Source organism: Leguminivora glycinivorella, unplaced genomic scaffold (assembly GCF_023078275.1).
Source record: "Leguminivora glycinivorella isolate SPB_JAAS2020 unplaced genomic scaffold, LegGlyc_1.1 Scaffold6, whole genome shotgun sequence".
Taxonomy (NCBI): Eukaryota; Metazoa; Arthropoda; class Insecta; order Lepidoptera; family Tortricidae; genus Leguminivora; species Leguminivora glycinivorella.
The window spans coordinates 1,168,822-1,183,994 of record NW_025952831.1 but is presented as its reverse complement, the minus strand read 5'-3'; the positions used below and the strand labels follow the sequence as shown (position 1 = coordinate 1,183,994).

The 15,173-nt window shown below is 38.8% G+C and overlaps 2 protein-coding genes across 2 annotated transcripts in view; one reads left to right on the top strand and one right to left on the bottom strand.

Annotated features, from left to right (window-relative positions):
* Positions 1 to 15,173, bottom strand: part of LOC125242077 (orexin receptor type 2-like) — a 252,498-nt gene that overhangs the window by 217,847 nt on the left and 19,478 nt on the right. The gene's annotated exons all lie outside the window — the stretch shown is intronic.
* LOC125242080 lies at positions 7,433 to 14,271 on the top strand. Its single transcript, XM_048150781.1, has 2 exons — positions 7,433 to 9,152; positions 13,673 to 14,271. Exons 1-2 carry the CDS (start codon positions 8,982 to 8,984, stop codon positions 14,027 to 14,029), a joined length of 528 nt encoding a protein of 175 aa, XP_048006738.1. The 5' UTR covers positions 7,433 to 8,981; the 3' UTR covers positions 14,030 to 14,271.

Here is a 15,173-nt window from a genome sequence, read left to right as displayed (position 1 = left end):
TGAATAACATAAAAACACACGAAGTGGTTAGTCATATGGTTCATTGGTATTGGTGACCACCATCTGGCTCCACCTTTTATCAAAGGTCTTGTTGAGACTAACCCAACGAGCATAAACACGAAGTCGTTTAGTCACATGGTTCATTAGTACCTGGTGACCACCATCTGGCTCCATCATCAGACCCTGAGTACCACCTTGAAGTAATTAGAATTGTATTTGACATATTTTATCATCATATTAATATATACTTTTTCAGTACAGATGGTGTTTTTTTTACGCACTAGTACGAGAAGTGGTTCATTATATAACAGGTTGAAACTTCGGAGGCTCATCTGTACTGAAAAACGTCGTACGATGCACGTGCAAAAAGGAAATTCGTAACTCGTGTCGATTTAAAACACTCCCTTCGGTCGTGTTTTAATTTATCGCCACTCGTTTCGAACTTCCTATTTTACGCACTTGTATCGTAATGTACTATTTCAGTACAGATGGTGTTTTTTTTACGCAGTAGTGCGAGAAGTGGTTCATTATATGCCAGGTCGAAACTTCGGAGGGTCATCTGTACTGAAAAACGTCGTACGATACGCGTGCAAAAAGGAAATTCGTAACTCGTGTCGATTTAAAACACTCCCTTCGGTCGTGTTTTAATTTATCGCCACTCGTTTCGAACTTCCTTTTTTACGCACTTGTATCGTAATGTACTATACTCTAATACTTATCATATAACAAAAGCAAATATTTGGGATGGGATCTACTTAAATATAATCATAGTTTATAATTATTACTTTAAATTTTTAAATAAATTTTAACATAATTAATATTATTTTGCGCTATATTCTAGTACTTTCGTACAAAATAATGTTTATTAGAAATCAAAAGATTATATCGAGATAGTAGATTGTGGTTGTTATCAAAATTCCATAGGAAGGATCAAGATTGTTTTGCCCATTATTGTAGTGCGAGCGAGTGATAAGACGTGCTAGAAAGGGTCGGCATATTGGGCTCGCGCGGCGGGTAAAATACCTAATTTCGCCCGACGCCGAAATGTTATAACGCTCTTAATTTGCTTGCCTACCCAGACAGGTAGAATTTTTCAATTCCCGATAAATTGCTAACACATGTTCGTGTTAAATATAAATATTGTGATAAACTATCTAGATAAACTATGTTTAAATGAATTGTAAATATTTTGTTTATAACTTTATATATTCATTTAGTTTTATGCTCTGCAAAAACATAGGTGCTTAGTTTTTTTGTGGATTGTTGAAACTTTTTCGGTACCTACAGATGGTGTTTTTTTTTTACTATTTTTCTCTTACTAGTGCGAGAAGTGGTTCATTATATGGCAGGTCGATACTTCGGAAGGCCATCTGTACTGAAAAACGTCGTACGATACACGTGCGAAAAGGAAATTCGTAACTCATCGATTTAAAACACTCCCTTCGGCCGTGTTTTATTTTATCGCCACTCGTTCCGAACTTCCTTTTTTCCGCACTAGTATCGTAATGTACTATTTTTATGCTGATTAAATCCATAAAGGATTCGATCAGCATCAAAAATGAATTATTGTTTGAAAACAAAAAACGCGACGCGCGAGTCTTACCAATACATTCTGATCACATGATAAAAATATGAAACGGGATTTTATTTGATTTAAACTAACACGATCTTCACTCATATTATTAAATTAAAACGGGACTTAATAACACATCGTAACATCGGAAACATCGTAATTTCAATCAAAATGAAGGGCAAGGGATTTCATCTTCGTGGAATCCAGTGATTGGCAAGTGTAAACGTGAGAAAACTTCCCGTCCCATACCATCGGATGTCGTGAGTGTTGTATGTAGGCAGAGTGGCAACCCTAGCGTAAAAGTGACTGATGACAATCAAGTGCGGGTAGTTCGAAAAACTCTTACAGCTAGAAGATGTTGATACAACTCCCAGCCAGTCTACCCGTGACCACGGACGTAATGTCATGTCCGAAACGTCGGGTTAAATATAAAACGTAAGTTTTACGCGATTAAGTCCCGTTTTAATTTAATAATATGGGATTTTATTTGACTAATCTCCGACGTTTCAAGGACGGCGTTGTCCCCGTGATTTCAGAGAAGACTGTCTTGCGAACTGATTCTGTTTTTAGAACAACTGTTCCGACTCCATTATAAGTTTTAACCTCGTAAATCTCGGCGTACTTACACAAGTACAAATTTAATTCGAGTTTTGAACTAAGATTCCAAAAGTTCGAAATTCAAAATAGGAAACATTGGTTTGGGGTCTTACAAAGGGTACAGACAACACATACTTAATTAATATAATAGTCACCTTTCTTTGGAAGTGACTAATTTTAAACTTTTTTTTAGGGTTCAGTAGTCAACTAGGAACCCTTATAGTTTCGCCATATCTGTCTGTCTGTCCGTCCGTCCGTCCGTCCGTCCGTCCGTCCGTCCGTCCGTCCGTCCCGTCCGTCCGTCCCGTCCGTCCCGTCCGTCCCGTCCGTCCCGTCCGTCCCGTCCGTCCCGTCCGTCCCGTCCGTCCCGTCCGTCCCGTCCGTCCCGTCCGTCCCGTCCGTCCCGTCCGTCCCGTCCGTCCCGTCCGTCCGTCCGTCCGCGGATAATCTCAGTGACCGTTAGCATTAGAAAACTGAAATTTGGTACCAATATGTATATCAAGCCGACAAAGTGGTGAAATAAAAAGTTTTATTAGGGTACCCCCCCTACACGTAAAGTGGAGAGTGATTTTTTTTGTCATTACAACCCCAACGTGTGATAGGTATATTGTTGGATAGGTATTTAAAAATGAAGAAGGGTTTACCAAAACCGTTTTTTGAAAATATTCGATATATTTAATCGTTCCTAAAGGAAAAAAAGTGTGTCCCCCCCTCTAACTTTTAAACCATATGTTTAAAAAATAGAACATTGTAAAGACTTTCTAGGAAAATTGTTTTGAACTTGATAGGTTCAGTAGTTTTTGAGAAAAATACGGATAACTAAGGAACCATACACTGAGCGTGGCCCGATACGCTCTTGGCCTGTTTTTATCAAGCCAAAACGCCTGCGAGTAATACTGCCAGAGCTCAACGAGGGTGCGGTGTGCTGATGACGGGAGGACTTACGGAACTAACTTGTTCCGTCTATTGTCCTTTGAGTCGTCGGTAACCCGAACCCTCCTTAGAACTTGTACATTCCTTTTTGCTGTGTACTTAACACAGCAAAAGGGAGTGTACAAGTTTCTAATAGGGTGGCAACGCGCTTGTGACACTGTTTGAGTTGCAGGCGTCCATAGGTTACGGTGACCGCTTTACATCAGGCGGGCCGTATGCTTGTTTGCCACCGACGTAGTATAAAAAAAAAAAACTATCTTTTTCAACAACCTTCAAGAATAACCTAACCACAAAATTAAAATTTTGAATAAACCCCCGACCACGACATAGTAGACCGATTTTCATGAAACTTGGCTCAGAACACTCCAGACAAAAAAAAAACTAAATCTAAATCGGTTCATCCGTTCGGGAGCTACGATGCCACAGACAGACACACACACAGACAGATAGACAAACAGACAAACATACAGATAGACAGACAAACAGACAGACAGACAGACACGTCAAACTTATAACACCCCGTCGAAATCAAAAATCAAAATCAAAATAATTTATTCAGCAAATAGGCCACAGGGGCACTTTTACACGTCACATGTACATAGGTATTTAAAAAAAAATATTTAAAATTGAGTTGAAATTACAATTGATACTATTATATACTAATTCTAAGTTCTAACTAAAGTTAACTCTATACAATTAATTAGAGATGTAGAAGGTCTCTAAATGTCGAATTACAACCAAGAACTACACTAAATTTTAATATAAAAAGTACAAATACAAAAAAAAAAAAGTCTAAAATTACTTTAGAGGTGCAAATGACTCTAAATGTCACAACTAAAAATAAAATGTATATCTACTTAATCTAATTCTCCTTAGAGATGTATATGGTCTCCATGAGTCAAAATCATATATTTAAAATATTCACTAAAAGAAAGGAAACAAACGACAACCGAACAAAGTGTCCTAATTTAATAAAAATTAGAATTAAAGTTACTAAGTTATAACAGCCCCAGTAAGCTTAAACAGACCGGTCTTCACAGACGGCACCCGTTCACGAGTATGACGCATATCTCAGCCATCGCCTCCCTCAACCTTTATTCGGGAAGGTGGCGACCCGATCAACGACGCCACCGCAGCAAAGACTTTTAAGTGTGCATGACATGTTTAAGCTGCCAGGCTAAATTAAATATTCAAATAATAAAACATAGCTGTAAGACACTATATTCTGTGCTCGTATGTTACAAAGGAAGGAAATATACATTTATACAATAAAATTAAAGTAAGATAAACATTAAACATTAAACACATAATCTTGGAGATGTATAAGGTCTCCAAGTGTCCACAACTAAACTTAAATAAAAACAATATAATCAGACGAGAATATGTTCTCATACGTCAATTGAACACTAGTATGCTTAATTACACAATGCAGAGAAAATGAAAAAATATATACGACTTCATTCATCTATTGACAAGCAACCACCTTAAAGGCATCCCTATCATCTATAAAATCCTTCACAGTGTAGTACGCCTTACATAACAACAAACGCTTAATGCGTGCCTTAAATTTGTCAAATGGCAAATCCACTATATCGGTTGGTACTTTGTTATAAAAACGTGTACAGTTCCCGACGAAAGACGTACCAACCTTACGGAGACGGTGGGCGGTCACAGCAAGTTTATGTTTGTTCCTTGTGTTATAGTTATGGATGTCACTGTTAAGCTTGAATTCGTGGATATTTTTCCGAACATACATAATATTTTCGTATATGTATTGAGAGGCAACGGTAAGAATGTTCACCTCTTTGAATTTTTCTCTTAAAGATGCTCGACCGCCCAATCCGTAGATTGAACGGACAGCTCGTTTTTGCAGCACAAAAATAGCCTGAATGTCTGCAGCTTTTCCCCATAACAGGATCCCATATGACATAACACTGTGGAAGTAGCTAAAGTATACCAGCCTGGCCGTCTCTACGTTTGTTAGTTGTCTGATTCGCCTTACTGCGTAAGCTGCAGAACTAAGTTTGCCAGCTAAAGTGGCTATATGTGCATGCCATTGCAGTTTTGAATCCAAAGTGTCGTTTTTGCGTCGGGGGTTAAAAATGGAAAAATTCACACCTCCAACAGAGTTTTAACTTGCATCTTCTGGTTTTTTTATACTACATCGGTGGCAAACAAGCATACGGTCCGCCTGATGGAAAGCGGTCACCGTAACCTATCTTATCGTAACCGTCTAGTGGTTAAGTCCTTTAAAAATTGAGAGAATGCATATTTAGAAAAAAATCTCACACAGATAAAGCTTCTGTGGTTCAGTTGGTCAGAGCGGCTGAGTCGCCCATCAGAAGGTCACAGCTTCAAGACTTGTTAATGTAAAATTTTCCATTTTTACTTATGTTTAAAAAAGTTACTAATTTTAGTTGTTATTTAAAAAAAACTGTCGTTTGATTTGTCACGCAGCAAAATTTCCTACAATGGCTACAATTTATCCGAAACTGCGTCATCTCTCATAAATCAAGTGTAATAGATTCCGCTATTATTCTCCTAAATTTGCTGGCAGTATTTGTTTTCTCGTATTTCCGAGGCTGAACGACCAGTAGATTGTTTTGCAAATATACTGTTGCTAATTACACGATCGTTAAGGCCCAGTAGGCGTACTTCGAAATATCAACAGTGTGTTGCCTTATGTGTATACCAAAGAGGATCGAGTATTATAGAGAGTTACTGTCAAAGTAAAATGTGTAATCACAGTGCATAGACTGCCATCTCTCGACACAGGCTTAAAACTTTTGAACCTCAGTTTTGACAATTTGGCCCATATTGTTAGCTTGATATGTGTTAGAATGCCAAATATTAATACTAGCGCCATCTAGCCGAGCGTCCCCCAAAGGTGTAACGCCATTTAGGCCACCGTACCTTTTTCTGTATGGTTCTGAGGTACGTTTTTTTCTTAGATTTTATCTGTCTTTTCGGAGTTACATTTATGTTTTTGGTATAACCTAATGCTGGCAATAAATTAACAAGAGCTGACGTAGAATTTTATTAGTGTTACCATTAATTAAGAGGTGTTTTTTTTTCACCCCATATTTAATTATAGACGTCCAATCAAATCCTAGCATTAAAAAATGGCGCGAAATTTAAATTTTCAGGGAGGTAAACTTTTGCCCTTCATTTTTAATAAATTTCTAAGTGTTTCATCGATGACACAGTATAAGGATAAATCAGTAGTTAATCTCCGGCAGCGGCGACGCGGTCGTTACTACTGCGCAAGGTCACGCAGGGTTGTACCTGTGCTACTGTCCTACTCGTAGTAACTGTGTATGGCGCTATGCTAGTACCAACGCTCTTTCTACATTTTTATTTAATAAAGATTCAAGTACTTGTTTGTTTCTCAAATACTGACGAAATCGTATTTACATAAAATGTTTGAATAGATGTTTGCACAATATTTAAGTAGGTACCAAACTTTCGAGCTAGATAGATCGCAGCATCTACCTAAATGTCGTTACAGATAAATCCTTATTGATTTTAATGTGTCATTCTAGCTTTAAATCTCACTTTTACGCCATTTACGTAAGCAATAATGTACCTAACACTGCAAAAATATAACAACCACTTACTTTTCTGGGTGTCTAGGAATTCTAAAGAACATTCTGACATTTCCGCATTTTGAGAACTGTTCTCCATACACCCATAACATAAACACTACAGTAACGAAAATATGTCTTCGGTGCTGACGTCATTTTCTCCCGAACTCAACACGTCAACACAGCGCGCGAACGCGGCCCCGACTGTCCAGCCCAATTGTTAACGCCTAGCATATGTTCTTGTGAACGCACCCACACTCACACATGCGTACAGCAAGAAACCTGCTCGACCGGCGCGAGCGCGAGCGAGCTGTTTTACCGACCGAACTCTCGTCCTCAAGCCACCAAACGATATCGACACTTTTTTTTACAATTTTATTTTTACTGGTTATTAAACCAATTTTTTAAAAGTTTAAAGTAGCATCATTCCACTCCCAGCTAAAGACCTCAGCAAGAAGTACCGGCGTCTACATTTTTGATCCTACGAGCACGGATATTTTACCAGCGACGAACAAAGAACAAAGGAAATACTTCGCTGACGTCAACTTGGCTGTTGCTACGTGGAAGATTTCAATCATCATTTCAAAGATCGGATTCTTCAAAAAGGACGAGTCATCCGATTTTACATACAACGACTTCTACGAAGATACAGTTACATTATTACGAGGACAAATACGGTTGGAAGAAGATACTTAACAGTGTGAGAGTGGTAAGATAAAGGATCGACGGCGCCGACTCAGGGAATCGTCAGTTATAAGTTAAGTTCTAATTGAGATTGGCAAACCGTAAGTTCGTTCCGCTTGTTCGCTCCAAAATCATTAATTTAAAAACTCAATCCTTCATTTGTGTTCATTTGTGCTTTGTCTTCCAATCAAATACATATTTTTCCCGTAACCCTTATTTTGCCAATAACGCCCACGAATCCGTTATTTTGTGGTAACGTTATATTATAAGTTCTACTTGCAAATCCTTCATTTTGCAAGTCATCTCAATATATTTACATACCTTTTAGTAACGTTAAGGTTAATAACGTTAACGGATATTTTTAATAACGGTCACAAATCCTTCATTTTGTGTTACTGTTTCATATATATTAAACGTTATTTGCAAATCCTTCATTTTGCAAGTAATTTTATCTCATTCCCATACCTTTTAGTAACGTTAAGGTCAATAACGTTAACGGATATTTTTTAGTAACGCTCACAAATCCCTCATTTTGTGTTGCTGTTTTAAACGTGTTAAAAGATATTTGCAAATCCTTCATTTTGCATAATATTCCCACCTATAAATTGTTTCTACCGTTAATTTTTCCTAATAACGTTAACGGTTATTTTTCAATAACGCACACAAATCCGTTATTTTGTGTTGTAATTGGAAACGTGTTGTACGTTCTTCGCAAATCCTTTATTTTGCGAATCATTCTTACTTATACATACTTATATACGTTATCGATCCGTTATTCGATTAACGTGTTATTGCATTTGCATCCTCAGCATAAACAGGTTAACTCTGTTAAATCAGTAATCACCTTATCTAAGTTTCGTGCATTGTTGCTTACATTTTCCTTATTGTTAAGCAAAGGTTGGAATTATACCTTTTGTTCATTAATAATCATTATAAATACAACAAATAGCATTTCAGAGTGCCCTGATTTTTTACGGTTGCTTCGTTGTGAGTGTGAACTGTGTTTATCAAAGTGCGTAATTAGTGTTATTTCACGTGTTTCAGTGCATTGCAATATCGGTGCTGTTTGGCTGGCGCCTGGCTGGCCGGGACCGCGCGCGCTCGTTCGCTGTTGCTACGCGCTCGCACCGCTTGGTTTTTTGCAGTTTTTACGCGCACCCTCACTTTGCTGCTTTTGTGCTAATTTAAAAGTAATCGTTTCAAATCTTTATTTTTGAACTTTATTGCCTTGCAACTAATTAATTTGTTGACTTTTCTAGCAACTCATTTCATCGCACTGCTTCATAACAAGTATATCTTCTTGGATTTTTTTGGCTTAAAACTAAATATTTATTTTGCCACTGACAGGCAATTCATATTGATACCTATAGGTACTCAGTTATTTCATTCATCTAGTTGCCAGTAACTCATTAAATTTAAAATGGTTGATGTTAAATTAATTAGAAGACGTGCCTCATTTAAATCTAAGCTTACATTCTTTGAAAGCTATTTGACAACTGCCGAAAGTTGTGAACGTCTGAGTAGATTACAAATCACGGAATTAAATGACCGTCTGTCAAAAATCGAAGAAATTTATTCAGAATTTGACTCCGTTCAGTGTGATATAGAGAATGAATTGGAAATTCCAGATGACCAGTATAAAGAACGCGAGGCTTTCGAGAGCAAGTACTTCGGGCTCGTCGCGCGCGCGCGCGAGCTGCTGGCAGCCGCCGCGCCGGCGGCGGGCGCCTCTGCGGGCGGCGGCAGCTCGGAGACAGGTTCTTGTGTCACTGCAATTGGAGGTCAGACAAAACTTAAACTTCCTACTATTGATATGCCTAGCTTCTCGGGCCATTATCATGATTGGTTGGAGTTCCGTGATACATTTAGTAGTCTCATACATTCAAATGACTCAATTCCGAACATCAACAAATTTCATTACTTGCGCGCCGCACTAAAGGGTAGTGCCGCGGTAATTATTCAATCTTTAGATTTTTCCAGTGATAACTATACGTTAGCTTGGGAATTACTTTGCGATCGTTACAATAATAAACGGTCCCTAGTGAACAACCATATTCAGGCAATTTTTAATATCGAACATTTGTCAAAAGAATCATCTAGGGCAATAAGAAACCTTATCGATACCGTAAATAAAAACTTACGAACACTCAAATCACTTGACCTTCCCACTGAGCATTGGGATGTTCTTATCATTCAAATAGTTTCATGCAAATTAGATACAACCACTCATCATAAATGGGAATCCTATAGAAATAAGTTAAAGGAGATTCCTACACTTAAAATGTTTAACGATTTCCTCAAAGATAGGGCTGACTTTCTAGAATCGACTGAATTAAGTAATAAAAAACGTAGGTCTAGCGATACTACACATAATCGACAGAAGGCGTTCGCTGCTACTACCTCTTCTCCCTCCACGTCTCGCAAGTATGTTTGTCCGTTTTGTAATAACGACCACGCACTGTATCTTTGTCAAAGATTCAAATCATTAAACTTGCAAGCTCGCATTGACAAAGCTAAGTCACTCAAAGTTTGTTTAAATTGTTTACGTGTTGGTCACGATGAAAAAACGTGTAGGCTGAACCCGTGTCGCTCGTGTGGAGTACGGCGTAATAGTTTATTACATGAACATACCAATACCAAAGCTTCACCTTCATCAAGTGACGTCGCTCTGCACTCTGTGCCACAGACTGACGATGAAGAGCAGTTTTCTAGTCCTGCTCAAGAGATTTCAATGTCAGCCATTAGTAATAATTCTATGCTGCTGTCAACGGTCATAATTAAAGTGACAGACCACAGTGGTAAAAAACACACAATACGAGCATTGCTCGATAACGGTTCAACCGCGAATTATATTACTGAAAGTTTATGTGAAAAACTTAAGTTACATGTATCTAATGCTCCGACAACAGTCGACGGATTAAATTATCAACAATCACATTTGTCTCAAAGTTGTCACGTACTAATGTCGTCAATGTTCAGCGATTATCAAACAATTGTGCCGTGCTTCTTGGCAAAACGTGTCACTCAGCCATTGCCAGTAGCCCGAATTGATCGCGAATCATTAAATCTACCGCCTCATGTAAGACTGGCGGATCCCACATTTGACGTACCTGCCCCAGTAGACATGCTACTTGGATTAGGAATATTTTGGTCAGTACTTGGTACTCATAACATTCCGTTAGGTAAAAATAAGCCAATTTTATGGGAAACCAAACTGGGTTACTTAGTAACAGAACCATTACAAACAAACTTGCAATTAAAATCAAATACAGTCCATTGCAACCATGCTATCAATTTACACTTACAACATTATGATAATCAATTACATAATCAACTGTCTCAATTTTTTGAATTAGAATCAGTCACACCGCGTAAACAAATTTCCAAGGAGGAGCAGGAATGTGAACAGAGCTTTATAGATAATACCATTCGGCTTCCTGACGGTCGTTTTGAAGTGACGATTCCATTAAAGGAGTCGCCTGAGAAACTTGGCGATTCTTATGAACGAGCTCTGTCCAGGTTCATCTCTTTGGAGCGTCGATTCAAACGCGAACCTCAGTTAAAAGACTTATATTGCAAATTTATCAAAGAATATATTGAACTAAATCACATGTCGTTAAATGAGAACCCTAAAAATGACACTCATTCGTATTTTTTTGCCCATTTTGGAATTTTTCGTGAGTCTAGCTTATCTACAAAGCTAAGAACTGTTTTTGACGGGTCTATGACAACGACATCTGGCGTATCGTTCAACCAACTTCAAATGGTCGGACCTACCATTCAAGACGATCTTATTAGCATCCTTATTCGAATGCGGCAGCATAAGTTCATTGTTACCGCAGATGTTGAAAAAATGTATCGAATGATCAATATTACACCTTCTCAACAATCACTTCAACAAATTTTATGGCGTTTTGAGCCTTACGAAAAATTACAACAATACAAATTACACACAGTTACTTATGGAACGGCGTCAGCTCCTTTTCTCGCGACAAGGTGCTTGACACAATTAGGTATTGAATGTCCTGACAAAAAAGTCTCCGAAGTCATTCAACATGACTTCTACGTTGACGACTTAATCACAGGGGCATCCACTGAATCGGATCTCATTAATATCTGCAAGGGTGTAATAACACAATTGGAATCTGGTCAATTCCATTTACGAAAATTTAATTCAAACAGTGCTTACATCGTTAACGAAATCATTGGCCAAAGTACTGATGACGAATTACTTAATTTATGTGACAATGAATATTCGAAAACGTTAGGCTTACTTTGGTCTTCTAAAGAAGACAATCTGTTATTCTCAGTTAATCTGAGCGAGCAAAATTACATAACTAAACGTACAATACTTTCAATGATGTCACAAATATTTGACCCATTAGGTCTAGTTAACCCGTGTGTACTGTCAGCAAAAATAATTCTTCAAAAGTTGTGGGCCGCAAAAATTTCATGGGATGAGCCTGTACCATCAGAAGTATCAATCATGTGGTCTAAATTTGTATCATCATTGCGCATTATAAACAACATTCGTATCCCTCGTTGTATTTTGATCGACTGTCCCTTATCAGTAGAACTTCATACTTACAGTGATGCGTCTACACAAGCGTATGCCGCCTGTGTTTACTTGCGTAGCGTTAATAATAACAATATAGTGGCGGTCCATTTAATAGCAGCTAAAAGTAAAGTATCTCCCTTGAAACCTGTTCTGACCGTACCAAAACTTGAATTAGCCGGTGCACTCTTGGCTGTACGGCTAGCAAATAAAGTAAAATCTGCCCTCAGATTAAAAATAACCAAATGCACCTATTGGTGCGACTCTACCATTGTTCTTGGTTGGATTCGCTCAACTAAAGCTCATCAATTAAAACCATTCGTGTTCAATCGAGTCAGTGAGATATGTGACTCAACTGACCCAAGCGACTGGCGCTATGTGCCTACGAAATGCAACCCTGCCGATATAGGGTCACGTGGGGCAGATGCAAGTCAGTTAAAAACTTGCAGCTTATGGTGGTCAGGTCCACCGTACTTACTTCAAGATAAAGACTCATGGCCTGAGCAGCCAGCGCATTTACAAGATAATGACTTGCCAGAATTCAAGGTTACATGTCATTTAACCACAAACTACAACGATCAGTCTTCATATTTTGTTGAAGTTATGAAACGTTTTTCAAATTTTGGCAAACTTCAGCGAGTAGTCGCATACGTCCTTAGGTTTATTCACAACTGTCGTAACCCGCAAAACAAGTACACTGGTTACATAAAAATTCATGAATATACTTTATCTTTAAACTTGTTGTGCAGGTTCGTTCAGCTTGAAGTTTTCGGCTTAGAATATGAATTGTTAAAAAATAAAAAGCAATTGTCTCCTAAGAATAAATTGCTACAATTCAATCCATTTTACGACGCAAATGATAACCTGTTACGAGTAGGTGGCAGACTCTGTAACTCATTCTACGACTATGACACTAAACACCCAATATTGCTTGATGCAAGGCACTACTTAGCCACATTATTATTTAGACACTATCATGTCATGTTTTTACATGCACCACCCCAACTATTACTGTCAATCTTGCGTCACAGGTTCTGGTCTCTCAGTGGTCGAAACCTTGCTAGAAAAATAGTCGAGAATTGTATTAGATGTCGACGTTATGCAGGCAAAAGTATTCAACCCATAATGGGTAATCTTCCTTCACCACGTTTACACGCTGACTACGTATTCGCAAATACCGCATGCGATTACGCTGGACCAATCATGATTCTGAACCGAAGCGGTCGAGGCAGTAGACTCATAAAGTCGTACCTCTGCATATTTGTTTGTCTGGCTGTAAAAGCAATTCACATAGAACTTGTCACCGATTTAAGTAGTAGTACATTTCTCGCAGCATTGGACCGATTCATTGCCCGCAGAGGAAAGCCTCAGAATATTTTCTCAGACAATGGAACCTGTTTCACAGGCGCATGTAATGAGTTGTCTAAATTTCTAAAATCAAACAGTGACTATATCGGCTCAAAAGCATCTGAGTTGTCTATCAATTTTAAATTTTCACCGGCTTATAGTCCGCACTTTAACGGATTAGTTGAGGGTTCCGTAAAATCTGTAAAATACCACTTAAAAAGGGTCCTAGGCTTAGCCCACTTAACATACCAAGATTTAAACACAGTTCTCATTTCCATCGAGGCTACGTTGAACTCTAGGCCTCTCACTCCATTGTCGTCTGATCCTTCAGACCTTACAGCACTTACCCCCGCTCATTTCTTAATCGGACGAACGCTAACGACTTTGCCTTCTCCTCAGAGCTCTAACCCTGCGGCGATACCCACTCTCTCACGATACATGAGAATTCAACAATTGAAAGCCCATTTCTGGTCCCGATATTATACAGAATATATTACAGAGCTCCAGAAACGACAGAAATGGCGCAAACAAGGACAGCAACTCCATTTAGGAGAGATGGTGCTGGTGAAAGATGACCGGCTGCCTCCTAACCAATGGCTGCTGGGGCGCGTGACCCGCCTCTACCCTGGCTCCGACGGCGTGACCCGCGTAGCCGACATCAAGACCACTTCGGGTACCCTCCGACGAGCGTTCAACCGACTGTGCCCTCTACCAGTCATAGACACGAACTCCGTTCCTGAGGCCGCAACATGTTAACGCCTAGCATATGTTCTTGTGAACGCACCCACACTCACACATGCGTACAGCAAGAAACCTGCTCGACCGGCGCGAGCGCGAGCGAGCTGTTTTACCGACCGAACTCTCGTCCTCAAGCCACCAAACGATATCGACACTTTTTTTTACAATTTTATTTTTACTGGTTATTAAACCAATTTTTTAAAAGTTTAAAGTAGCATCATTCCACTCCCAGCTAAAGACCTCAGCAAGAAGTACCGGCGTCTACACTTACCAGTTTCGCATGTATTCGGTGCATATGGAGAGTAGTTTTCGACACACCGCGCGGAGTGAGGTTTGTTAGAAGAGTTATTACTGCTTTATACTGTGTCGATGATTTGCCAAACATCAAGGTTTAAGAAGACACGCGTTTGATGGAGACAATTGACCGATGAATCCTACATTTTGCCAATTTGCCGCCTTTTTTAAGTGCCAAGCTTTCGTTGACCGTTTTAAATATATTTCAGCAGCAATGTACTTAATAAGTATAATTATGGTCGCTATGACAGTTAATGACAACTGTCATCGACCGTTTAACGCGTGTTTGCATTGTATTACATTCTCTAAATGTAAGTTGGTTAAATAACATACATACATACAATCACGCCTGTATCCCATAAAGGGGTAGGCAGAGCACATGAAACTACTAAAGCTTCAGTGCCACTCTTGGCAAATAAGGGGTTGAAAGAAAACGAAACTGTGACAAATAATAATAATAAATTACATTGCGGGCCGAATTATTTAGTACAGGTAAAATTTTAATTTCAATTCTAAGTCTAATTACATTTCTTATGTTCTATACAAACTACCGTTAAGAGATTACCCGTATTAGATTTACACACCGTAGAATAAACGTCAGAGGTAAATATGACACTTCGTTTTTGAATTAATTTGCAAAACATGGCGCGTGATTTAAAATCCAATACAAAACGCGGTTTCAATATTGATAAGCATTCTTTTTTAATACTACGTCGGTGGCAAATAAGCGTACGGCCCGCCTGATGGAAAGCGGTCACCGTAACCTATGGACGCCTGCGCAACTCAAACTACTACCTACTTACTTTTATTATAATCATTCATCATTCTCCTTGCGTTATCCCGGCATTTGCCACGGCTCATGGGAGCC

Coding starts and splice junctions, on each gene's coding strand:
- LOC125242080 (XM_048150781.1), top strand. CDS start 8,982: ATGAATTGGAAATTCCAGATGACCAGTATAAAGAACGCGAGGCTTTCG. Junction 9,153..13,672: donor TTGTGTCACTGCAATTGGAG/GTCAGACAAAAC, acceptor CCTTCTCCTCAG/AGCTCTAACCCTGCGGCGAT.